This window comes from Vombatus ursinus, unplaced genomic scaffold (assembly GCF_900497805.2).
Source record: "Vombatus ursinus unplaced genomic scaffold, bare-nosed wombat genome assembly UNPS02015255.1, whole genome shotgun sequence".
Taxonomy (NCBI): domain Eukaryota; kingdom Metazoa; phylum Chordata; class Mammalia; order Diprotodontia; family Vombatidae; genus Vombatus; species Vombatus ursinus.
In genome coordinates this window covers 33,048,092-33,074,378 of record NW_020955033.1, presented here as the reverse complement: position 1 = coordinate 33,074,378, position 26,287 = coordinate 33,048,092, and the positions used below count along the sequence as shown (strand labels likewise).

The 26,287-nt window shown below is 36.6% G+C and overlaps 1 protein-coding gene across 4 annotated transcripts in view; it reads left to right on the top strand.

Annotated features, from left to right (window-relative positions):
- LOC114031838 (lethal(3)malignant brain tumor-like protein 4) overlaps nucleotides 1-26,287 on the top strand; it is a 504,773-nt gene that overhangs the window by 348,493 nt on the left and 129,993 nt on the right. For all 4 annotated transcript variants that reach the window (XM_027846992.1, XM_027846995.1, XM_027846994.1 and 1 more), the window contains one exon: nucleotides 12,426-12,496. In XM_027846992.1, coding sequence (XP_027702793.1) covers nucleotides 12,426-12,496 — 71 coding nt within the window. The remainder of the gene's footprint in view (nucleotides 1-12,425; nucleotides 12,497-26,287) is intronic.

Sequence of the window (26,287 nt, the reverse complement as noted above, 5' to 3'; positions counted from 1 at the left end):
TTTTCAGGCATTCATCTTGTTTGAGACCCACAATGACCTTTTAGGAGATATAACCTACAAATATTGTTTTCTTCATTTTAACAATGAAGAAACTGAGAATGAGTAACTTGCTCTTTGGCTGACTAGCAGGTTTCAGAGGTTGGATTTGAATTCTGGAGTTTCTTATTCTATATCCAACAGCCTGTTCACTATACTTTTTGTGCCACATCTGTTGGCCTTGGAGTAGAAAGTGTATCTTCTCATAAGATCTCAGCAGGACAAATGTAGTGAAAATAGCCATTCAGCCCCCTGTGTTTCTGAGCGTGAAGCACATTGGTCCTACAATGAGAGCAGCTATTGTTGCTATTGAAAGTAAAAATAGGGTAATAAGAAAGCCCTTGTAAAAATCTTGACTTGAAGAAACTAGGAAATTATATCAAGCCTGTCTATGTTCATCCTCTGCCTTGTGCACATACAAATCTCAGGAATTTAGTACCTGTTTATTGGATTTGGATGACTTGGGGGTTGCTGAACTAACTGAATCACGTGGTGACTGAATTGAATTCTCTGTTAACTGAAGACTAATTCAGATGCCTACAGAAACCCTGAAGCAATTAGGGGCTAGTATTATATTGGCTTAGGGGCAGCTAGGTGGCACAGTGGATAGAGTGCTGGGCATGGAATCAGGAAGACTTATCTTCCTGAGTTCAAATCTGGCCTCGGACACTTACTAGCTATGTGACTCTGGACAAGTCACTTAACACTGTTTGCCTCAGTTTCATCTTCCATAAAATGAACTAGGGAAGGGAATGGCAAACTACCCCAGTATCTTTGCCAGAAAAAAACAAAACAGCAAACAACAACAACAACAGCAAAAAAAAACCAAAAAAAAACAAATACTGTCACGAAGAGTTGGACAGAACTGAAAAAAGACTTGACAACAACAATAAGTGTATTGACTCTTGGCCAGAGACTGAAAAAGGCCTTCTCACTCCAGAACATCTCTACCCTTACCTGAAGAAAGTGTTGGTCCACTATGGTGCTCATAAGTCATAAAACCTAAGGAATGAAAAGGAATTCTACTGGTTATCTGGTTCAATCTTTTCCTTTATGGATGAGAAAATAGAGGTCCAGAATTCTTAGGTGATCTGCACATGGTCACACCTACCAATTAGTGGTAGGGCCAACATTACGGTAGAACCCAGGTGTCCTAACTTCCAATACATAGAGTTAGCATAGAGGAGCTAAACACTCTCTGGTTGGCTGGGTTAAATTCCATTTTAGTTCACATGTCCATTCTGGTTTTGCCTTTGAAGTTAGATAGAGGATTTTTTTTTTTAAGGTAATTGGGATTAAGTGACTTGCCCAGGGTCATGCAGCTAGTAAGTATCTGAAGCCAGATTGTTAACTCAGGTCTTCCTAACTCCAGGGCCAGTGCTCTGTCTACTACGTCACCTAACTGCCCCAGATAAAGGGTATTCTTGATTAAGTTAAGGGTTGAGGTTGAACTTAAACTGCCATCAGTGAACCCCAAGAGGTTCCGTGGATCAATTTCAAGGGTTCTGTGAAGTTGAATGAGGAAAAAAAAATAGATGTTTTTACTAACCTCTAAGTGAAATTTAACTTTTTCTTCAGTTATTCAGGAGGTCCCTGATGCAACAAAGGATTAGCATCCCTGACCTTGATGATCATGGAAGTTCCTTTTAATAATGAGATTCTATGATTCTATACCACTAAAAAAGACATAGCATCCTCAACTATTATTCAGCCATACCTGACCTAAAGTTCTAAATATAATGCCATATTACAATGCTGGCAGTATAATCCAGGCAGCTTTCCCTTACTCATTTTGTGGTTTATCCAGGAAAAAGTTCCAGCCCTAGGTTGACTCCCCCACTGCCCTGGGGCTTGCTTCTGGGCTGTCTCTCATACAGCCGGATAGCAAGTATTGGATAATATAAATATATTTTAAACAACCTGAACCTTACATAAATAGACAGGCAAAGCTGCCAAAGGTGATACAGTGCACACTCAAAACAGATTTCAGTAGTCCTTTTTTTCATTGTTCTCTGGCTTTGGATTATCTTGCTTACTGTTTCTCTTTGTCACTATAACCTAAGGTTAACTACTTCACAACACTTAGGAAACATTTTTAAACTGAGGCAAAATGTACATATGGTTTAAATAACGTCTAATACATTTTTTTTGGGTAAAATCTCGTGATTCATCCAGAATAAACATTAGTAGGCAAATGTTATTGAGCAAAAACAAAACAAAACAAACCCAAATCCTTCTGTTTTCTGTCTTCATTCTTCACAAGTCAGAAAATGTCATAGTTCTGGACATTGTATCTCCTTTTCTAAAGGGAAGTTGATATCTTCATTCGTTGAAGTCCTATCCTAGGAACTATTTTTTCAGTACTATGATACATACTCATGATTAATACTGATCTCACTCATTACACCAAGGGGAACAGAATAACTTCATTAAGTGGGGCAGAACTTCCAGGAATAGTTAGATGAGAGTCCCAATGTTCTCTGCTTTCATCAGACCTCCTGTGGAATGTTGTGTTTGATTGTGGGCACCATGCCTTAAGAAGTACATTGATAATCTATAGAGTATCCAAACAGGGCAACCAGGTTCGAAGTCATCTGTGACTTTTCACTCTCCCTGGCCCCATTCATCCACTCTATTTACAAGCCCTATGATTTCTATCTCTTCCCTCTTTTACCTGCTTTCTACTTGTACTGGAATCCATAATTCAGGATCCTTTTTCTCTTTCCTTAGACTACCCTCCTAATGAGTTTTCTTGTTTCCAGCCTCTTCCCTCTCCAATCAGTTTTTCACCTATTTGAGTAGTCTTCCTAACTGATTATATCACTGTTCTGACTAAAAACCTCCAACTGCTCTACGATATGTATTGAATAAAGTATTACCTCCCAATTCTAGCATTTGATGATTTCTACCATCTGACCGCAGCTTCTTGTCTGATCCAGCCACACTGGAGTATCCTTCATTCTAATCTCTCCTCTTCTCTCCATTCTTAGTATGTTTTCTCCTCATTTGCATCCTTTAAAATTCCTTCCTTCTTTCAAGCCCCACCTCAGATGCAACCACTTTGATAAAGCTGTTCCCTGAAATTGTCTACCCTCTTCCCTCAGTAAAAATGATCTCTCTCTTCTTAGATTTCTCACAGTGCTTTACCTGGGCCTCTATTTATTCTTCTTTCCCATATGTCATGTTTATGTGTGTGGAGGAAGGGTGGCGGTCCTTCTCCCGCTTGCAGCTAGGTGGTGCAGTGGATAGAGCACCAGCCCTGGAGTCGGGAGGACCTGAGTTCAAATGTTGCCTCAAACACTTACTAGCTGTGTGACCCTGGGCAAGTCACTTAACCTCAGTTGCCTTAAAAAAAAAAAGAAAGAAAGAAAGAAAGAAAGTCAGATGCAACTGGAACTCCAAACTACCAGTGAAAGTTCCCTTTCTGCAATATTTCGTTAGGGGCGGCTAGGTGGCACAGCGGATAGAGCTCTGGCCTTGGGAGTCAGGAGGACCTGAGTTCATATCCAGCCTCAAACACTTGACACTTGCTAGCTATGTGACCCTGAGCAAGTCACTTAACCCCAATTTCCTCACCATAAAGCAAAAAAAAAAAAAAGAATATGTCATTGATCTGTGTGAATATGCAACTCCTTATACACAAAGTCAATGACTAGTAAATGTTGCTTCAATTTAATTTTTAGGATTGGAGTCATAGAGCCATGAATTCTAAAACAACCTTTAATTTAGTGTTTTCATACTCTTAATAGGGAGTGTTTTTTAGTCATAGAAAATTATATTAAAAAAAAAATATTCTGATCACCCATCAAAGACCCAATCTGGCTGTTTGACCCTGGGCAAATCATTTACCCTTGGTTTAATCTCAGTTTCGTCCTCTGTAAAGTGGGGATAATAATAGCATCTGTTATCTAATCTATATCCCAGGCTTGTTATGAGAATAAAATAAAATAATATTTATAAAGGATTTAGTACAGTGCTTAGCACATAGTAGGTACTATGTAAATGTTAGATATAATAATTATATCTATTCCCCTCTCCATCTATCTGTCCTCTTTTTGGCTTTCTATCCCTTTACCTACCTATTTACAATGTACTTATCCCCAATGTGGAAGGTAAATAAATTATGAACTATTTGAAGTAATTAAATTAATGGGGGGACAAGGTGTATGGGTTCAATTGGATGTTGATCTTGGTTATCAAAAGCTATGGTAGGTAAAAGAGCACAAGTTCTGGAACATTCTGTGGAACAGGACAAGATTCAAGTTCAAGCCTGGTGACTGACTATATGTACAGGAAACTCTTGAATACTGTCTACTAGGTTATATGGGGTTGAAGTGTCTACTTAAGCAGAGAATACCACACTGTCAAAATTACAGAACCTTGAAATATTGAAGTATTTATAAATACAGACATAGACACAACTTTATAATCATGGAAACAAAATTGGTAACTTAGAATGAGTTACTGATTTGTTATCTATATTCTTAAGGATACTTTATATTAAGAAGTTAATAGACAAGAAAAAGAAAAAGTCATGGATACTGTTATCTGGTTTAAGCATATCATTTTGTTAAGAGGTTTATTAAATTGTAATACATATCAGATATATCTGATAATATTTTATTTTTTGTAAGTTTTAAGCAGCTTTTCTTCTTGCTCTGATTTTCAGGAAATATTTTAAAATTCTTTTGCAAGTATATAAATCTGTAAATTTCTGAGTATCTTCCTTGGTTCCAGGCTCTAGCCAGTAAAGGACATATACAGACACACACACACACACACACACACGTGTCATGCTGAGTACCTCATTATGAAATAGCAAGAGATGTTGGATTTTGAAAGACTGTGCCTCTAGAGCCCAAGATATGGCAGGTGAAGATTTTCAGATACAGGGCTTGTATATGTCTGTTGTCTTATGACCTGCCTGGCTGAGTTTGGAGGTTTATCACTGCAAGGTCAGCTACCAGGCAATGATTCTCATGGACATGTTAGTAACTGTGAAGACCTTCTATCCAAAGAGTTGTAATGTGCTTCAATGATGGCAATATCCACCTTAATGAAATCATAGATCTTTTAAAGCAGGAGTTCTTAACTTGGCATCTCTGAACTTTTTTTTAAAAAAAATATTTTGATCATTGTATTAGAATATAATCAGTTTCTTTTGTAATTCTGTGTATTTTATTTTATACAATCACAATTCTTTCCTTCCTTTCTTCCTACCCCCCTACCCCTTTGTACATAATAGGAACTTAATAAAATTTGTTGAATGAAATTGATGACAGAGTTTGGCAGTGACCCTTGATGACAAATGACTGATTTCACCATCAGAGACAGACTGGATTTATAGTATAGTATTCTTTATTGATAACTGTATGGATGTTGCAAATCCCTATTTGTAAAAATTGTTTGACTTCTAAGTAGGTGGTGAGGGAAAGAATACTATGAAATAAAAGGGCATGAGAAGTCTTGGAAAGACCTTCTTAGAGTTTCTGAACTTTTCATAAAGATATATATATAGATATAGATATAGATATACATATACATATATATATATGAAAATATATTTATACTTCAAAATAATTGCTTTTCTTTGTATTTTATTTTGCACATTAAAAACATTCTTGATCCCATAAGCTTTAGCGTACTGTCCTGTGACACAAAAAAAGGTCAGATGCCTTGGCTTCAGAGGAGGGTGACAGTAAGCTTTAAAGTAAGCTTTAAAGATGTGTGGAGGATTTCAGTAGTCAAAAATGTGGGAAGGATGCATTCTAGGGACAGGATGCAGGTTGAGAAAACTTGTTACTTCTTTAATAGAAAAATGAACAAAGAAACAAACCAGGAACAAATTTGATAGTGGTTGATTAGGAGAGAGATGAAGAAAGTGTGACATTAATATAATGCTATATTAAAATACTGTAAGAAATGACAGATATGAAGAATTGAGAGAAATATCAGAAGATTTACATGAAATAAAACTTGATGAAGACAGCAGAGCCAACAGAACTATATGAATGATGACTAGAATAATGTGAATAAAGGTAACTTTTAAAAACATCTTAGTCAGATTTAATACAATGACCAGTCTTTGCATATGCTCTCAGACACAGTCCCTTAGTCAATTTTTTCTTAACTCTTTTTCTTTAATACAACAGAGGGTTCTATGAGGGAAAATAACTGATTTTTTAAAAAGTGATAAACAAGATCCTTTCTCCAACTCTTTTAACTATATGACTATTAACCCTTTCTCCAACTCTTAGTAACTGCATGACTATGTGACTATGACTCTGAGCTTCACTTTCTTCCTTTATAGAATTAGGAGTAATACAGATTCTCCTACTTGCCTCAGAAAGTTTTTGTGAGGCTCAAATAAGAGAATATGTCTGAAATTTATGGAACAGTTTATCAAACAATAGGTTCTTGTATGCAATTGGTTCTTAACCATTATTATCTATTCTAACCTATGCCTCTGATCTATTTTTTATTCATAACTCAATAATTTTGATAGTTACTACTATTTAATATAATTTAAATCTGGAAATATAAGCCTTGCTTCTTTTTTTTTTCATTATGTCTGAGTATTCTTTACCTTTTATACTTGGACTTAAATTTTGTTCTCATTCTATAAATTATGTTATTAGTATTATGATTGGTAAAGCATTCAATCTAAAGATTTATTTTCAGAAATATTGTTAAACTTACCTCAACTTAGCAATAAACACTGAATATCTTTTTTTTCATTTTTTATAAATTATTTCACAAAAAGTATTCTATAATTGAATATATATTCCCTGTTAGTTGTGTAAACTTGGACACATCACTTCAACCATTTGGCCCTCATCTGTAAAATGGACAGTTGGATTCAGTAATCACTAAGGTCGCTTCCAACTCCAAATTTATAATTATAGTTCAGTTAATGTTTTTTTCATTGTTGATTCTCTTGGGTTTTCTAAATAAGCCATCGTAAAGCCTAAGTTTTATCACATTTCCCTTTTTTATTATTATATTAATTAATATTCTATAGAAGTAGTATTTAAATATATGCATTTTCTGCATTTATTCATAAGGTCTTTATACCCTAAATTTTGATCAGTTTTTCTAAATGCCCCTTGCTTATTTAAATTAAAATAAATTGTCTTAGTAAACTCACTTAGTTCCACATATTTATCAAATTATTTTTCTAGTATACTATTTAATTACATAACTTATTTATGTTTCAGTTTAATTTATTATATACTGAAAGTGTCATGTTGAAATCACCCACCATTCCTGTTTTCTGTCTAGATCCTTTTGCAATTTAACTAATCCTTAAACTTAAAATTTTAGTTATTAGGGCTATTAGGTGTACATATCTTTAAGTCATGTACTTTCTCTGTCAGTGGTACATTTACTAATGATTGAGTTGCCACTGTTCTCTCTTTGGTTTCTGGTTTGAAATGAACTATCCAGAAGGAGGATTGCAGCCCTCATTTTCTAGACGCTGCTGATGCACAATAACCTATTTTCCAGCCTCTCATTTGGAATCCCCAGTGGTCTTTCTGTCATAAGCATGGCATATACTCACCTGTGGTAAAGTACAGACTTGTTGCAGCTTATCCTCCTTTCCATTCTGTAATCATTTGCTTTTTATAGGTATTTCATCCATTTACTTTGAAATCATATGGTTGTACTCAATTCTAATAGGCCTTTTGCTGATACACAGAGATACTTGCTGTAACACCCAGTCAGTCAGCTAGAATTTTTAAGCACTTACCAGGTGCCAAGCACTGTGCTAAGTACAGGGGATACAAAGAAAGGCAAGACTTCACAGTCTAATGAGGGAGACAACTTGCAAACTACTATATACAAACAAATATACATCGGATAAATTTGGTATAATCTCAGAGGGAAGGCACTAAGTTTAAGAAGAATTGAGCGAGGAAGGAAGAAAGAAAACAAGCATTGATTAAGCACCTCCTGTGTACCAGGCACTGTGACAAATGCTTTATAAATATCTTATTTGATCCTCACACCAATACTGGGAGGTAGGTTTTATCACTATTCTGACTTTACTAATAAGGAAACTGAGGCAGACAAGTTAAGGGATTTGGCTGGGGTTATCCCATTGAGGAAGAGTCTGTGGCCAAATTTGAATTCAGATTTTCCAAACTCTAGGTCAATTGCTATATCAACTTTGTGCCACCTAGGCTTCATGCAGAGGGTGGAATCCACCTACAACCATCAGCTCAACTTTTTGTTAAAAGACTTGCTCTCTTTATCTGCCCCAGGTTGGAAGTGCAGTAGCCAGTCATGGGCCAACCCCATTGCTCATCAGTACAGATTTGGCCTGCCCCTTTTCCAGGCCGAACCATTTTGCCCTTTCTTAGGCAACCTAAGGGCCCCCTGCTCTTGGGGCTTCCCATATTGGTGCCAGACTTAGTGAGGACACCCCATCAGCTTAGCCCTACTTATCTTAGAACATCTGAATTCATGCCCTCTACCTGCCTGGCCTTCCTCAGTAGCAGGGATTATGTGAGATAGTAGACCCAGCTTTCAACACCCTTCTAATTCTTTTTTTTTTTTTTAACAAACACATCCATGCATTCATCCCCAACACATCCCAATTTTCGAGATTAACTCAGTTATCCCGAATTTTCCTTTAAGTACTTTCAAATTACCACTTTCATTGCAAAGGAGTGTAATTCAATAAAATACAGTTCTAATCCTGAACTGACTAATCCCATTAACTCTATAGATTGTTTTCTTTTCTTGGTTTTTAAAGTATTGACCCTTTCTCTTTCTTTTCACCTCCAGTAGGTAATAGTATCCCTTTTAAGATTACTCATTTCCTCTTCCCCATGTTGAATATTTGAATATTGTTAAGTACAGCAGCTGAATGTATGTGATAAGTGCTAAGTATATTTTAAACCCTCTTGTTCATCTACACAATACATTCTGCTTCTCACTTATTACACATATCAACCACTATCCAGTTAAATCAATTATAAATGCTACAGTCTACAATAGTGTACATAATGAATTTCAGTGATGCATACGCTAATTCCCTTCCTCTCTCATGACTTGATATTGCCACAAATTATAGCCGACCCAATGAATTTTTGTTTACTCTTAAAAATATTCATGATATTTCCGCTACTCTTTCTTTGAAATAATTCCAGGTCATAACACCCCCCCAACTCTTGTTTTGCTGTCATATAACAGTCTTTTTCTCTCTCTATCATGATAGATAATGAGCCAGTGAAATTTGAATTGGATTACCTTGGATAGGTGAGGGTTTCTCCTTAGCCACTGTTAAGACTATTTCTTTTTGTCCGTGTAGCTCTAGAATTCAATGATTCTTTACCCAGATGAGTTGAATCTGATGTTTCTCTTTGAGGGTGCCCAGTGAATCCAATAGACTTGCATCATGTCTACTGATCTTACTAATTCTAAGACTTTTTTAAAGCAGTTTCTTGAAAATATCTTGGTTAAATTCTTTTTCTTCATGTTTTTTTCCTAGATGATCTCCTGATTTTTAGATAAATTCTCTGATAGATCTTCTCACTCTGTCATCTTTGCTTGTAAGATGTCTCCCCCACCACCACCTCCCTTCCCTCCAGTCACATCGTCCTGTGCTCTTGCTTTGCTAAAACTTGGCTTCTGCAGCAAATTGGCCTTCCAGCCTGAGGATTTGATTTCTCATTGATTCCATTCCTTTATTCAAAGTTTCTACTTCTTGGGTCATTGTGGAAGTTAATCTGTCTTTTTTCCCCCTTCTGGTATCTTTTCTTGTGAATCTTTTTATCCATAGTATTTGTTCATCATGTTGGAGTTGGTTATTTTCCCCTCCTGCTGCTTATTGACTCAGTTGTTATTTCCTTCTCCTTATCTAAAAAGCTATTCTCTTTTGAGGTTCTTTGGATGCTCTTCCTTTTCTCTCCTCCTCTCATTTTATTTAGGGGTCTTTTTATTCACACAGGGTGAATTGAGAAACTGCCGCTCTTATGTTTACAGGTATGGAAGGCTTCTGTGTAAGCTTCTAGTCTTTTTCATTTCTTTTTAATAGATTTTTATTGCTGTCTTTTATTTTTACATCACTGAGATTTCTTCCTGTATCCCTTTCCTTCCCTCCTACCAGAGAACTATTCCTTGTAACAACAAATTACGTTTTTATTTCTTAATCCTGAAAAATTATTTCTAAAATATGATAGCTGATATATGTGTGTATATGGATAGAAAGAAAGAAAGATAGAGCTTTTTAAATAGGTTTAGAGCTGGAAGGAGCTTTAGAGACCATTTTATATAACCCCCTCATTTAATAGCTAAGGAACATGGAGCCCAGGGAGGTTAAGTGATTTATCTGAGGTCACAGAGATAGTAAATTATAGAACCATGATTCATACCTGCTTCCTTCTTGATACTCACTACAGCCCTTTGAGATAGGAGTCACAGGTGTTATTCTCTCCATTTTTATAGATGAGGAAGCTACGGATCAGAAAAGTTAAGTGATTTGCGCATTGTCATTTTGCTAGCAAGTGTCAGAGGTGGGTTCCATACTGAGGTCTCTCCTGATTTCAGATCTTTTCTAATATGCTATGCTGTCTTTCTCTTTATAAAATATTAACCATACCTACATTTCAATTTTATCATTCTTCTTATGGTTTTATCCTGCATTACAATAAGTACATAAAATATGCCTGATGTTTTATTGTGATTACATTCAGTTTGTAATAGATATATAGAACTGCCCCATCATGAAGGTGCCAAATATGAATTTTATTAGAAAAAATGTTTTCAGTAACTTATTTGCAAAGAAAAATATCTACAATAGATGCTAAACCCATAGGCTTTGTGTGTTCTATAATATATAGTTTTTTTTTACACAAATAGATATCTACATATAAAACTTATCCATAGTTATGTATAATACCTCCTTAAATTTTTTAAAAGTTTTGCACGTTCTCTAAAATACCTCTCCCTGAACTGTTCAGTGAGTGTTTTAATCTCACCTTTTCCTCAGTTTTCCTCCTTTACAAAACTGAGATAACCTTAGTTGGCACAAAAAGTTGCCTTGAGAACTTGGGAGCTGATGGTCCCACTGTACTTTGCCCTGGTCAGATGATATCTGGAACACATTAACAAAAGTTAGTAAGTTCCCTGACATTGAGCAACTTAACTGAAGTTCTCATTTCCTAGTTGTTCTAGTACCATATTTATAATTATCTGATTGCAATAATAAATTCAGTTCTGGTTGCCTCATTTTAAGAAGATCATTTATAAGCTGGAAAGCCTCCAGAACAGGGCAGTTAGGATGGTGATTCAAGATTATATGAGGAATGGGCGAAGGAAATGGGGGTGCCCAGCCTGAAAAAGAGAAGATGTAAAGGGAAACATGATAGCTATGTTCAAATATTTGAAGCGCTATCATGTGGAAAAAGAATTGGAGTTGTCCTTCTTCACCCTATAGGATAAGCCAGGAACGATGGGTAGAAAATATAGAGGCTTAAATTTAAGTTTAATATAAGAAACAAAATTTTCCTAATAAGTAAGAGCTCTGCAGAAATATTATGTGTTACACCTGGAGGTGGTGAGTTCCCCATCATTGGAGGTTTTAAAGCAATGGCTAGATGACCATTTGTTGGAGACTTACTAAGGGCTGGTTGGGCTAAGTGGTCTCTGAGGACCCAATCTAAAATTCTATGATTTTCTAAGAATAAAATGAGACTGCAGGGGTTGGGGGCGAGGGGGAGGAGAGGATTAAATAGTTTTATAGTGTTGTAACATAAGGAAAATAAATTTATGATTTTGTTACTCAACTGCAACATGCAAATCAATTAAAATGGGTCAGCTTCCTGCCTGCTTAGAAACAATGCTACACATTTAACTACCTTGTATATTTTTTCTTATACTTTAAATCTTTTAAAGTGTGCTAAGCCAAGTGGTAACAATATTCCATGATCAGAGTTGCAAAATTAGAGCCTGCAAGATTCTGCAATGCTGCAAAAGTAAACAAATGCCCTGTGATTCAGTAACTTATCTGAAGCCCACGTTGTTTAGTTGTTCTAGCGCCATGTTTATAATCATCTTTTTAGCAACAGATTCTAAAGCCATTAGTAGCAACTGGTTCTTACCCAAACAGCTCTTCTTAGGTTCTAAAGAACATAGTTCCCAAATTTTAAGTGACTTTTACCTGTGACAATACAAGCTTCTCAACATTTCAGCCTAGTCCCTGAATAAAACCTTTATCTTGGCCTGGGGAAAAAAAAATTCAAGAAAAAAAATTAATGCAGCAAAATATCTTCTAATTCACTACTGTTTACCCTGTGGTGTTTATTTAGATTCATGCTGCTACCATGATTTATTCCCACCTCACAGGATAATGAACCTAGATTTTATTTCTGTTCTTTGCCCAGACTTGTACAGCAGGCAAAGTGTCTGAAAATCAAAGGAAAAGAAGATATTGACTTGGATAATTTGTTCAGAGGTAAAAACAAAAAAAAATGCTTTTTTATGGGAAATTTCTTGGAGTTTTTGTTTGTTTGTTTGTTCAACTGTCCAGTTCTGCTTCATCTTCTTAGTAAAGCAAGCCATGCTAGAGTTTCAGTTTTGCCATCAATGAAATAAAGATTTTGGTTTTTAATCTTTAGATGATCTCTAAGGCCCCTATCAACTACAAAATTCTGCAGTTGTTCTACAATTACCCACACTGAGAAGGATGTTAAACTACATACTCTTTTAAACAGGACCATGAGAGTAAAGTCATTCATGGTAACATCTACCTTTGCCTTCTGCATAGAGAGCATTATAACCAAAATATCTCTGATGTTATTGTAATAGGTTAGGACTAAAGCATTTGTACAGATAACCTCATCTACTGGGTTGACTTCTGAGTACCTTCCAGCGCTAAAATTTCCTGATGCTATGATGATGGTTTAGGAAGGCAGAAGAGAATATACTTGCCTTAAAAAAAAAACAAATAAATAAATAAATGCTGGAGGATGTGTTTATGGGTGTATTCAGGAGATATTTTTGTTGACTTCTCTTTCCAGTCAAGGCTCAATAAAGATATATTTTTGTGTATGACTCTTCATATAAGCATAACAGATCAGTTTCTATTTATGTAGCTTTAAGTCAAATAATGATGGAAAATGTCTTATTTGTTGATATTGCAGTGTTATATATATATGTGTGTGTATATATACATATATATGATATTGCAAAGCACTTGTATATTTATTACTTATCTGACCCTCACAACAACGCTGTGAGGTAAGTACAAAAGCATTATTATCTTCTTTTTAAAGAGGAAATTGAGACTTACAGAGGCTTAATAATAAGGTCACACAGCAAGGAAGCTTTAGACAAAGGAGTCCTCCCTAGGTCTCTTCCCACTCCAAATCTAGCACTCAGACCACTCCACCATGCTGGTCACTTAAAGCCATTTTTGTATAATCATTAATTAATCAGCACCTTTGTTCCTCTGGCTGAAGTGAATTTCCACCCTGTTTTCTCCTAGAGCTCCATAGGAAACCTTTCTCTGCTATTGTAAATGAAAATGAGATGCAAAGTTTTCTGCTGGTTTAACCTAGAGTGCATTGAAATTAACACAGCTGTGTGGTTCGGCATTTCCCTTTCAGGAAGGCAATACCCCTAAGACTTTTCTGAGGAGAGGAAGAAAGTGTACTTGGCAGTCATTGAAGGAGAGGGCTGGGGTTCCCTGTGAGTATGCTAGCCTATTTATGCTCATCACAGTAGGGAGTGAAGCACAGCTTGTGGTCCAGGGAACAGCTCTTGATTGCATCCCAGCCACAAAGGAGAAAATGGAGGGCTGAGAAAATACTGTGGCTCTATTATGCACAGGTGTGCACACACACACACACACACACACACACACACACACACACACACACCCCATAAAACAGAACAACTTGTATATTTAGCTGAGTGGAGAGTAGAACCTTGTGTTTTCAAAGGAACTGTTAAAAAAAAAATAGCATGGTCTCACTAAAATCTTGAAGGCCTTGTCTTTAAAAAGTACCATTTATGAGAACAATATAAGAGACATTTTAAAAAAAAAGTTCTAAATCAGTTTTCCACAAGGTTTGGAACATCTCGATAGAGTAATTATATATTTTTATTAAAACATGCAAACACGTGGGCACGTGTGCACCAACACCCAAACCTTTTTTACAATGCACATAGTAAATGTAGTAATGAGGATAATCCTTATAAATAGAAAAATATATTTGCATAATGTGAAAAATGAAATCTATTTTAATTATTCAGTACATACTTGTTCTCTTTAAAAAAAAAAAAAAGCAAATTCTTGGCCATATGTTTTTCTTTTCTCCAGGCATTTACTATTTTCTTTGGTTTGAATATTTTAAGATTCTGGATCCACAGCTCTATGCTAAGAATTTAAAATGATTTTGTGGGTTCTTTTGACGGGTTCATGAGAACACTGGACTTGATATCAGGGGACCTGGGTTTATATCATGGCTTTGCTTCTTAATACTTAATGTGACCTTGGGCAAGTCTCATAACTTCTCTGGGCATCAGTTCTTCATCTTTTGAAATAAGGGGATTAGATTAAATGGTTTCTAAGGTTTTTTCCAGCACTAAATCTATTATTCTCCTGGCTGAGCTGTACATAAAGTAGAGGCTAATGGTATACAGGGATGGAAGTAATTTAGCATTGTATTCTTTGTGTATGGTCATGCTAGTGAGCCTTTCTTTTGTCTTACCCAAATGCCTTTTAGTTCAGCTTAATTTCATTTCTTATACTTTTTCCCCTTCCCTTCCCAGATGACAGTAAATGCTACTGCCTTCCTTAGTTCTTAGAATACCCCTCTTCCCTTGAATTAACTCGTGAAGGATGACCTGATTTGTGTCTCTTTTTCTGAACACAAGTTTTTATAATCCGGCCGAGTTTTTCTTTGTTTGGGTTTAAAAAAAAACAAACCTGTTATTTCATTGGGGTAGGGAACTCATGGATAAGGAGACTTCCTCTACCAATGTGCAGATCAGTATCTTCTCTGCACTTTAGCATCTCAGGAAATTACCTAGAATCCTGAGAGGCTAAAAAACTTGCCTGCAGTCACGTTGCTATGTGTTGAAAGGTAGGACTTCAACAAATATCTTCCCTGGTCTGAGGCTGGCTCTTTCTCAGCTTCATCATGATTAGTTTTTTACATGTCATTAATTCTTTTTAAAATTTTTTAAAATAATATTTTATCCCCCCCCCAACGTGGGTAGAAATTTTAGTGTCTATTTATTCTTTTCCTCAAAATACTTTTCAGCTGAAATTTTTTTTTCATCTTAGGCATATTTAAAATTTTGAGTTACACATTTTATATTCCTAAAGCAGTTCATTCACTGTAGTAGCTGGACTTGGCAGGGATTATAAAAAATTGCTGAAATGCTACCAGATTTTCAACCAGGTATAGTTCTACGAATTCAGAATCAGTGCTCTTTTCTCACAAAAATGTATAAAAATAGCTTTGGATACATGAAAATTTTAATTAGGTTCAGGATTGTAAGGAATTAATTAAGAAAGCTGGGTTTTCAGAAGGGAGAGTTGGTAGCAAAATGGACAGAAGTAATTTGAAATTAAAAAAATAAAGAAGTGCCACCCACTCCTCCTGCCAGAAGGTAATAGCTAAAGTAATTGAGAGGTTTATCTAAGGTAAACATATCAGCAAACCTGATAGCCACACGTAGGCTGAGAGGATGCTCATGACAGCTGTTTATTATTTTCTTTGCCAGAAGAATGGGAAGGATTTCAGTATCTTACTTGAGGCTTGTATTATATCATTCGCACGCTAGTTACATTGTACCAAATCACCACATAGAACAATTCTTTGGATTATAGTTGGAATTGTATTACATTCTCCATTCAGTTTCCTAGATTTGTCCAAAAACTGCTCCAAAGTGAATTAATACATAATCATCTACTTGGAACACAAAATGAGTATGTCTTTAAAAAAAGGCCAGTTGTATTCATGAATCTTTGGGGTTCTGCTTAACTAGAAATCCCCTCCCACTCTGCCAATAATGGCAATATTGATACTGTAAGTTACTTAGCTCCTTAGTACCAGTAACAGGAAACAGATTACATCATTCTTTTCATTGTTGCTTTTTGCCAGTGACCAAACAGAAAGCTATGATCATTTAGTTCTTCCTAATTCATAAATAGTATTTTAGTGGGTGTATCCACCTCTCTCCTAATTTGAATAATACACAAGTAAGATACTTTATTTGGGAATATGAATAGCCTGGAGATGATTTGTGTTTGGGTGTATGTGTGTTGGGGGGGAGGGGGTGTTAAAATGTATGATGTATGTCGTATGATCTGCCTAACTATTGCCACTGAATCATTTGCTTACTAATTTACTGCCGTAGCTTCTTGGGCTATACCCTATACCTATACCACCAAATTGTCATGAAAACTAACTTTCAGAAATGCACAGAAAATGGGGGTCGGGATAAAAGAAATGATGTCTATAAATTTAGAGCCTCTGCTACTTACGGGTGTGGGATTCTGGTGCAATGATTAACACTTATAACTTAACACTTAGAAAATTTATACTTACTTGAAGAATATTGGAATTGCTTGCTTGACTATAAAGAGAAGCATCAAAAATTTTATTTGTTGCTAATGATCCTAAGTTTTGTCACAACTGATTTTGATTTTATCCAAGTGAAGACTCCCCTCACTGACACAAACAACTGTTCCATAACCATGTATAATTTATAAGTATGAATTATCACCTTGTTATCTGTTATTATATTTTATTATTATTGTCATTTCTCTTTTAACTTTAGGCAACAAGCAGTACTTAAGTATGTTGAGCAATGTGCCAAGAACAAGGGATAAAAAATTTCAGTGAAAGAATCTATATTCGGAAGGAGCTTAGATTCTAATGGAGGTGACTGCAAGTATATGTGTGTGTATGTGTGTGAACATATATATATATATATATATGTACATATCTATCTGTCTATATCCAGAGATCATATAAAAAGGGAATATAAAGAGGACAGGTGGGGGGAATAGTAAGTTATGTTTTGGATATGTTATATTTGAGATGTCTCTGGGCCATCCAGTTTATAATATCCAATAGGCATTTTTAAAAATCTTTTCTCCTTTATTAGTTAATGACATTTACACATTAGGAATATAGCCTGGTCCAGGAGGGGAGGTAGGTAGTGGAAGGACAGTGGAGAGGGATGAACTGTCCTCGGAGCCCTTCGTGGTCTCAAGGAGGTGGGAGCCAGTTGAATCTCAGGTTGAACCATTGGAAGTGAAGGGAGTGTACAGCACCAAAGCTCAGGGCAAAGAGTGGGGCTGGCTATATAAATATGGATATGGATATATCTATAGATAGATTTGTGAGTCATCAGAAGAGGCTAAACCCATGGGAGTTGATGGAGAGGTACAAGATAAAGGGAGATAGAAAGAAGGAATGTGGGGAGGGAACGATGGTAGGATTGGGAAGCGAAGGTTTGGAACAATTTCTGGGGGAGAAAAATAAAAAATCAATTGTGGGGGGAGAAGAGTATTGCTATAGTGAGGCCCCACTTTAAGTTGGATAACATGAATTTGTAACATACTCATTCAGCAACTTTCCAGCTCCGTTCAGCAGTATATGGGTTGGAGTTAATGAAGCAGATAGATGATGGGAGTATTCCAGGGCTGAGGTTTGGCAAGGGATGATAGGGTAAGAGGATAGGGGATTCAGCAATAGAGGACAAGATAGAATTGAATTGGCTAATGTACAGGGTTGAAATTGGAAAGGGAGAAAAATGAATTAAAAGTGAGTTAACGCCAGGAAAAAATATTGAGGGATTGGAGGTCTCATGAGAGCAAAGAATAGATTTAGGAGGATTGAAGTACAAGGAGAGATGGAATGAGAAGAGCTTATAGTCAGGTAAGGAAGTATGAAGTGAACAATCACCAACCAACATAAATATTCCAATCCCAAAAGAACAGCAGCAAAAAAGTTGTATATAAAATCATGAACTTTTAAATGCAAAATAATGTAATGAAACTTTTGAATTCTTTCCTTCCTTCCTTCCTCCCTTCTTTCCTCCCTTATTTCTCCCTTCCTTCTTTCCTTCCTCTCACTTTCCACTAACAACCGGCTCACCCACCCACACCCACACACAATGGTAACCATTCCTTATTAAAAATATGAATAGTCACTTTGGCCATGGTCACCTGTACCTTCAATCCTGGCTCCTGGGGAGGTGAGACTGGTAGAAGTGCGTTTCCTGAGCTCAGGAGTTCTGAGCTACGGCAGGGCTAAGCTGATTAGTGTCCATACTGGTTCTGAGACAAATAGGGGTGCTCCGTAAGAATGGAGAGCCAACAAGATGCTGAGAGGCAAACCAAAGCATGTTGGAAATGGAACAGGTCAAAGTTTCTGAGCCAAGCAAGAGTGGGATCAAACCTATGAGTGGCTACCGTACTTCCAGCCTAGGTAGGATAGACCCAGTTTAAAAAAAAAAAAAGTTTTTATGTATAATTAAGCAAAATAAATCAATATGTTATCCACATCTGAAAATAGTGTTTTTCTGCAAATCCTGCATCAAAGATATGCCCAAAATGCTGCAGGCCCTCATTTTGGAAAATATTCCTCCAGCTGTCCAGTCTCTTATCTCATTCTCCCTCCGTTACTCTCACCTCCTTTTCCAGCCATATAATTCACTTCATCCAAGATTTAATACATGCCTTCCATGTGCAAGTCATTTAGGAAACAGACAGAAAGATGAAAGAATCCCAGCATTTGAGGAGTTGACTTTCTCCTGTGGGTGGGATGAGTTACAGCACATAAAAGTGAGGGGAGTGCTTTTATGCCACTTCTCACTCACAAGACATTGGTAAAATACTGTAATCTACCATACCTATCATGAGGCTTCTTTTGTCCTTTTTATTTCTTGTAATTCCATTTCTTCTGAGATTGTGATATTCCATAGTTCACACCATTTTGTCACAGTACTTAGGATAATACCACTTAGCAAAATGATTGACTTATGCTGTGAGGTAGCTTGTAGAATTTTCAAGGCTTACCAGGTATAATAAATTTGAGGATTGTATTTTCCAAGGGCCCAAATCTCTGCAGAGAGATTAGTGTTCTCTACAGAGCACTATTCTTGCTTTAGTCAGTAAGTCAATAAACCAGCATTTCTTAAGCACCTGCGATGGGCTAGGCACTTTGTTATGAACTAGGGGTATAAAAACAGTGATTTAAAGCTTCTGTTGTCAAGGAATTTACTTTTTAATGGGAGGTGGGAGATAAGACAGTTCTTGGAGAGGCTTTCAGACTAATTACCAGTGAAATAAAAAGCAACTTTTCACTACTTGGAATCTTTGTCATGTAAAGATTTAGATCAATTGTTATACCTAAAAATGAAATTTAGTAGGTAGCACTTCTTGTATTGGGATAGATAGATTAAAAAACAAAATGAAAAGTCATAAAGGTACTTTGATGACATTTACAATTAAGTCATGTCTTTCTCCAATGTTAAGGAAAGAAAATAAAGAGAAACTAGCCTGGAAATATGTAATGTATATTCTAAATGTTAACAGAAAAATTTCAGTGGTTATTACAAAACACTGAAGCGCTGTAAAAGTGCCTAATTGATGTATAGTATCAGATGTGGTACTATTATTTTATTTTGGCAAATATGAATTCAATCTCTCCCCAATACTGTCCTGTTGAAGAAAGCCTTTTATCTTCTTTAGAGATTAATCCAGATATTAAGAACTTTCAAAAAAGAGTCAAAAGATGCTTGTTTAAAAAGTATATAGACAGGGAAATTGAAGGAGAAGGGTTGATAAGAGAAGGGGAGGAGAGATAGAAGGGAGGGCAGATGAGGAGAAGGGGTATTCAGAATGCATGCCATCTTGGGGTGGGGGGAGGGACGAGATGGGGAGAAATTTGGAACTCAAAATCTTGTGGAAGTGAATGTTGAAAACTAAAAATAAATTAATTTATAAAAAAAAAATTTTTTTAATGTATAGAATGATAGCCCAAATTAGATGTCTGGTAAGAAAATCTTCACATATCACTTTCTTTCCCAGAAACCTTCAGGCACTTACCATGGTCTAGTGAATAAAAGACAAACCACTTAGTCCACCCTTTAAAACCTTTTACATTCTGCTTCCCATTTATTCTTCCAAGCTTGTTTCAAAATACTCTCCTTCATATCATTATCAGTCTCAATTCCCTGATCATGTCTTTCTTTCTTCTGTTTCTCTTTATTTCCTGCCCTCTGCACGCCAAACAGCAGTGCTTGGAGCAGACATCCTTCACATCTATATCCACTGAAACCTGTCTCTTCTTTCAAGAGCCAGCTTTGATACCACCCCTTCCATAATCTTTCCTTGACCTTCACCTCTGTCCTGAAGCTCAAAGTGAATCCTCCATTCTCAAAGCTCTCCTTGACTTTTCCTATGTGCTTAATAGAGGCAGTGGTTGTATATTTATATGGCAACGTTGTCAAACACCAATAGAAATGGAGGTTACTAACCTGTATGTAAGGATCCCTTCAGGCAGCATATTGACTTAGAAAACCACATGTTAATGTTAAATATGTTTGTTGTATTTTTATTTATTTTGTTAAATATTCCCCAATTATATTTTAACTTGATTCAGACTGCAGTCAGGAAAGTTGTAGGCTGCATGTAACCTGTAGACCATGTATGTGACACCTCTGGTATAATGAAGAGAACCAATCTTAGAGTCAAGAAGACCTGGGGTTGAGTCTTCTGAAATATAATATATTCTGATATATAACTTCTGGTTGTGTGTCCCTGGGCAAGTTATTTAGCCTGTTAGTGCCCCAAGCAGTTCTCTATGATTATAAATTACAGAATGATTGGTGATAAATAGATAAGACATTTATTAAAAGCACTTACTATGTGCTGGGCATGGTGCTAAGCATTGTAGATGTAAAACCAAGAAAAGAAGGTAGTTTCTGCTCTAAAGAAGCTTACATTCTTAAGGGGAAGAGAACAAATAAAAGGGAAGTAGGAAGTGAAAGGAGGTAGGCAGCTGGGAGGGAAATGAAGAGCATCTCTAAGACCTGTGATAATATGGCCTTATGGGCAGTCATCAAGTTGGCCTCAGGGTGGAGTCATCTTGGGGCAAGACAATAGATGTGCAGTTTGAACCAGGAGGGCTCTTAATTGGCAAGGAGAGTTTCTGGGACTTGCCTGTAGCAGTGAAATCAGAGAGAAACAGACAGACAGAATGACACTACTTACTTATAATATTTTGTGAGCTCCTAGAATGCAAGGAATGAGGAACTTTTCTTTTCATCTCTGATGCCTTGCTCATAGTAGGTTCTTAAATATTTCAATTGAGCTAAGTGATATTTCATTTTTAGAAGAGATTCATGTGTCTTTTAGATGTTCTAAATCATCAATAATAATAATATTCCTGCAGACAGTCCTCAACTAATGACTGTTGAGAAGGGGGTAGTTGGGTGGGCCCAAGGGTTAAAGTGGAATGTCTGGGGTACCTCCAACCAAGCTGGGGATGGGGGCAAGTAGAGCAGGTGAGCATACAGCTAAAAGTGGATATCTGTTGCTTAGTGGGAATCTGGAAACTGGAGATTTAGGAATAAATTGGGGTTGGGGTAAAGTTTGCCAAGGCTAATTCATGCTGGTCCCTCAAGATGTCCCTTGGTAGACTGAGGCAAGTGATGGCAGGGAAGGTCTTCATTTCCCTGCCATGGTGGCTGCTAGTATTGGTCAGTTTGCAGGTCATGCTGTTGTTGGGCTGGGACAAGAGAATTAGTCTAATAAAAGTAAGAAAACTTAAAGCCAAAATAAAGACAGTTACCAAGAGTATATGTTTTTACGATGTATACATGTTAATTATTATCCTTGTTTGGTAAAATTATAGTTTTATTTGAAATATTTGCTTTATTTCATAGTATCCTAGGCTTAACTCAATAACTTAGTTCCATTGTTGTCCCTCATTCTTATTGAATGACAAGTCATTATTGCTCTTGGAAATAATTGTTACATGTGGAGCTTTCAAAAGGGTGGTAGCCTAGAAAATAAAGTTGGCCTTTCCTCGGTAAAATAATATTAACAATAATGTATCTACCTTCAGCCTCTGTCATACAAATCTGAAAGCAAGTAGGGGCATTTTTTAAGCCATTGTTTGTTCAGTCCTTCAGTTCTGTCTGACTCTTTGTGACCCCTGGACCAACTGTCTTGGCAAAGATACTAGAGTGGTTTGCCATTTTCTTCTCCAGTTTTATGCAATCTGGAGTTAAGTGACTTGCCCAGGGTCATACAGCTAAGTTTGAGGTCTGATTTGAACTCAGGTTTTCCTGACTGCAGGCCCAGGACTCTATCCACTGAATCATCTAGCTGCCCCTTCAGCTATTAGATCTTATTTTATTTTTAGAGGGTACTGCTCAGCTGTATTTCTACATCCTTTTTATAAGTGAAAATTATATTCCTGTAGAATTTTGGGAGTGAGTAAAAAAAAAAGAAGTGGCTTCTCCTATTGAACTCCATCCTTGAGTTATGAATTTTAAAAAACATAAACATTACTGACAAAGTATTATTGAAACTCAAATGTGGAAAGAAACTTGGTGGAAAAAATGAAGAATATTTGGGTAAAAATAAACTTGCTTAATAAGTAGGTAACATATTTTTGGGTTATAAGGTTTGCGGGACTGTCAGCTCTGGAAACTAAATTCTGCATTGCCGAGTCTGGTGTGATGTGGGCAGTCAACACCACAAGTTTTCTCCAAAGTGTTCTAAAAATACTCTTAACTCTCTGTCTCTGCCACATCCTCTTCTCCAAACCAGCACAACTTCTACTTAGTTACCTTGTAGAGCAATCTTCACCTTTCCCAATCTTCTTAAATGAGAAGTAATTGATACCCGAGACGTAGCCCTTCACTGTCACCAGCTGTCAGGTATTTGTTCCCTTTGAGGCTTAACTTAACTCTAATCAAATATTAAGTCTTCTTGTCGAATGAGTTTGTCAAACCTTCTAAACCATGGGAAGGTATCTTAATTTGTCGTTGGAATTGCCCTCCAACTTTCCAACAGAATGCTAGCTCTACTTCTTTCTTCAAAGTCAATGTATGATGCCAGAAGGCTGAGCTGAATATCTGCTGTGTTATATTAGGCAGAGTGATATAAAGCTATTGTGACTGTCTCCTTTCCCGTTTCATTCCCCTCTGACATGTGCAGATTTGAAGAGAGGAAACATGAATTTACTTAGCCTTTGAAAACTCTTTAAGTATGATATAGGAGGCTACATAGCAAAGATATCCTATCCTTTGTTCATTGTTCCTTCTGGTGCTATTAAAAAAAATGTCATCTTTTTTATTCTGTCATCTAATTTTGATGGTAGAAAAAAGGCTTCAACTAACGCTACCTGCAGAACAAATATGTTAATGACCTAGAAGAAAAAGTACCCTGATCATCTGATGGACCAGAAGTGGTAGACGATTTGTTCCCATTACTAGAGATATAGTCTGTAAGTTTCTAGAAGATCGGCCTAGTGTAGAAGTTCATGAGGGGCAGCTAGGTGACACAGTGGAGAGTACCAGGCCTAGAGTCAGGAAGATTCATCTTCCTGAGTTCAAATCTGGCCTCAGACATTTACTAGCTGGGTGGTCCTGGGCAAGTGTTTGCCTCAGTTTCCTCAGCTGTAAACTGAGCTGGAGAAAGAAATGGCAAACCACTCCAGTATCTTTGCCAAGAAAACCCCAAAATGGGATCTCGAAGAGGTGAACATGACTAAAAACAACTGAACAAGAATTGCTCACTAATCAGAAGGCTCTTATTTTAAGAAATGGTTCTCTTAGCCTTGAAATCTATAAGAAGCATTCAAAAAATATAATTGGTGGAGTCAGCCTTAGGAGTTTCACTCAGCCTGCTGCAAAAAGAAATTAGGTTAAAAAGGAGAAGACTTTTTAATGAAAGGATTTAAAGCATGTTAGTGAGACAAATTGTAGCATCTCTAAAGGCTATTCAACATCACATGAATTCCCACTGAGCCTTCTTAGGCCCATATTACTTCATGCTGAGATTAAACAATTTAGAGGGGGACAGTCCTCTAAAATGCTCACATCTAACATCTTATACGTATGCAGGAAAGTCAATCTAGTACGATGCCTTGAAACTGTGTTATTGATGCCTAGAAGTGTATCATTCAGATTCTTGGACAGTCGGCAGGTCAGATTTCTGAACTGAAGGGTATTAGACCTAAAAATCATATTCCTGAGAAGATGATGTTGAAAATAATTGTTCCCAACCAGTCAGGGAGCTTTGTTAGCATTCAGCCTGTTCTGTTAGGTAAGCTGGTGGAGCTAAAGCACTTAAAAAAAAAAATTAGATAGTAACTTTACAGATAATTAATTTTCCATAAATATGGAACATGAAGTATTTCTGTACAAAGTGAAAATAAATATGTGTCCTCATATCACTTGGACTCTATAGACCTCACATCAGTCAGGGATTCTGTCGAGTCACAGTGAATTCATTGCACCTCTTCTTGTTGCTATAGTTACCATTGCCTTGTGGGCTACATTGTGTATCACTTATGTGTTGTACTTTATTTACTAGGAAAGACTGCAGTTTCATCTATTATTCACATTGTTCTTTCTCATTCACTATTTTACCTTGCTCTTCTGCCTTGGTTTTTTTTCCCCTTTGAAGAAGAGATCTGTATAATTTCAGAAGGCATTTACAGCATGAAGATCCAACATTATTTCTTGTTCAAAATTGACTGATAAGGCTTTGGTGGCTACACTGTACAAAGGAAAATCATATTATAGCATCTATGGTAGTAGAAGCTTTTTTTCCCAGCCCTTGGAAAATCAGAACCTTAAATGTAAATAATACTAAGCAAAGGAATTAAAGAAACTGATAAAGAAGTTAGGACAGCAGAGTGGGGGGGGGAGGGGAGGTGTCACTATTCTTTCTAACTATGAACACCAGGATAGCATTTATTTCATATTTTAAAGGAAGGAGGTATCTGTCAAATGCCAGCCCTTCATCACCACATTAGGTACTCTGAGTTTTTCCAGTGGTGTTGAGCGGTACCAAGAGAGAATTTTTCTCAACACAAAATTATCAACTGGAGTGTCACATGAATGGCCTTGGTCTCATTAAATTTATGCTTATTATGTCATAATAACAGAATCACAGAATTTGATAAAGGAAAACCTCAGTAGCCATCCTGAAAGGTATCCACCTTTTAATGTACCTTAGTATGGATATCAGTTGAGCAAAGCAACCCAGACAGTCTCAGAGCAACCTAGGATAATGAAAAGGAGCCCCAAGGGAATATTTAAGGGGACTTGTTCTTTGCTCTGGGCTGTTTAACATTTTTATCGACAGCTTGGATGAAGGCATAGATGTCATGCTTATCAGATTTGCAGGTGATATCTAACATAGATGACCAAGTCAGAATGCAAAATGATTCAACAGATTAGAAAAGTGGGACCAAATCTAATAAGATGAAATTTAATTGGGAAAATATAAAATTTTACATTTCATTTCAAAAAATCACCTGCACAGAATATAACATAAGGAAGTTGTGGCTAGACAACATTTCATTTGAATAAGATTTAGAGGGTTTTTTTCTTTTTGTTGGTGGTGGTGGTTTTAATGCACCAACTCAAAGTCAGCAACGTGATATGACAACAACAGTAACAAAAAAAAGCTAATATAAATTAGCCTTCGTCAAGAGAAATATAACATTCAGGGCTGAGGAGTCTGGGTCCTAGAGTCCAGCTGTTTTCTCTCCTAGCCAGATGATATCTGAGATACTGTCTTCTCTTTGGGTTGTAACCTGTGAGTAAGTTCACTCACAAGTTCACAAGAGTGTTTAGAGAGCGATGGAGAGGATAAATGACCTTAAGATCATTTTCACCATATGAGGATCAGTTTGGTGACGTTTAGCCTTGTTAAGAGTAAACTTAGTGGTGACATGATGACTGTCAAGTATTTGAAAAGATGACATACAGAAAACAAGACAAGAAACAATGGGTTTGCAGAGAGGCAGAGTTCAGCTCAATGTAAAGAAAAACTTAATAATTAGACCTTTCTAAAAGGTGAATGAACTCCTTAATAAGATAGTTAATTTTCCTCTTCCTAAGGGTCTTCAAGAGTAGACTGCATCTGTTACTGGGATCCCTTGCTGGGTATTATTGAGAAGGGAGTCTTATCCAGTAATGAGTCAGACTAAGGATCTGTTTTTCTTGCCAATTATTGGATTCTATGATTCTG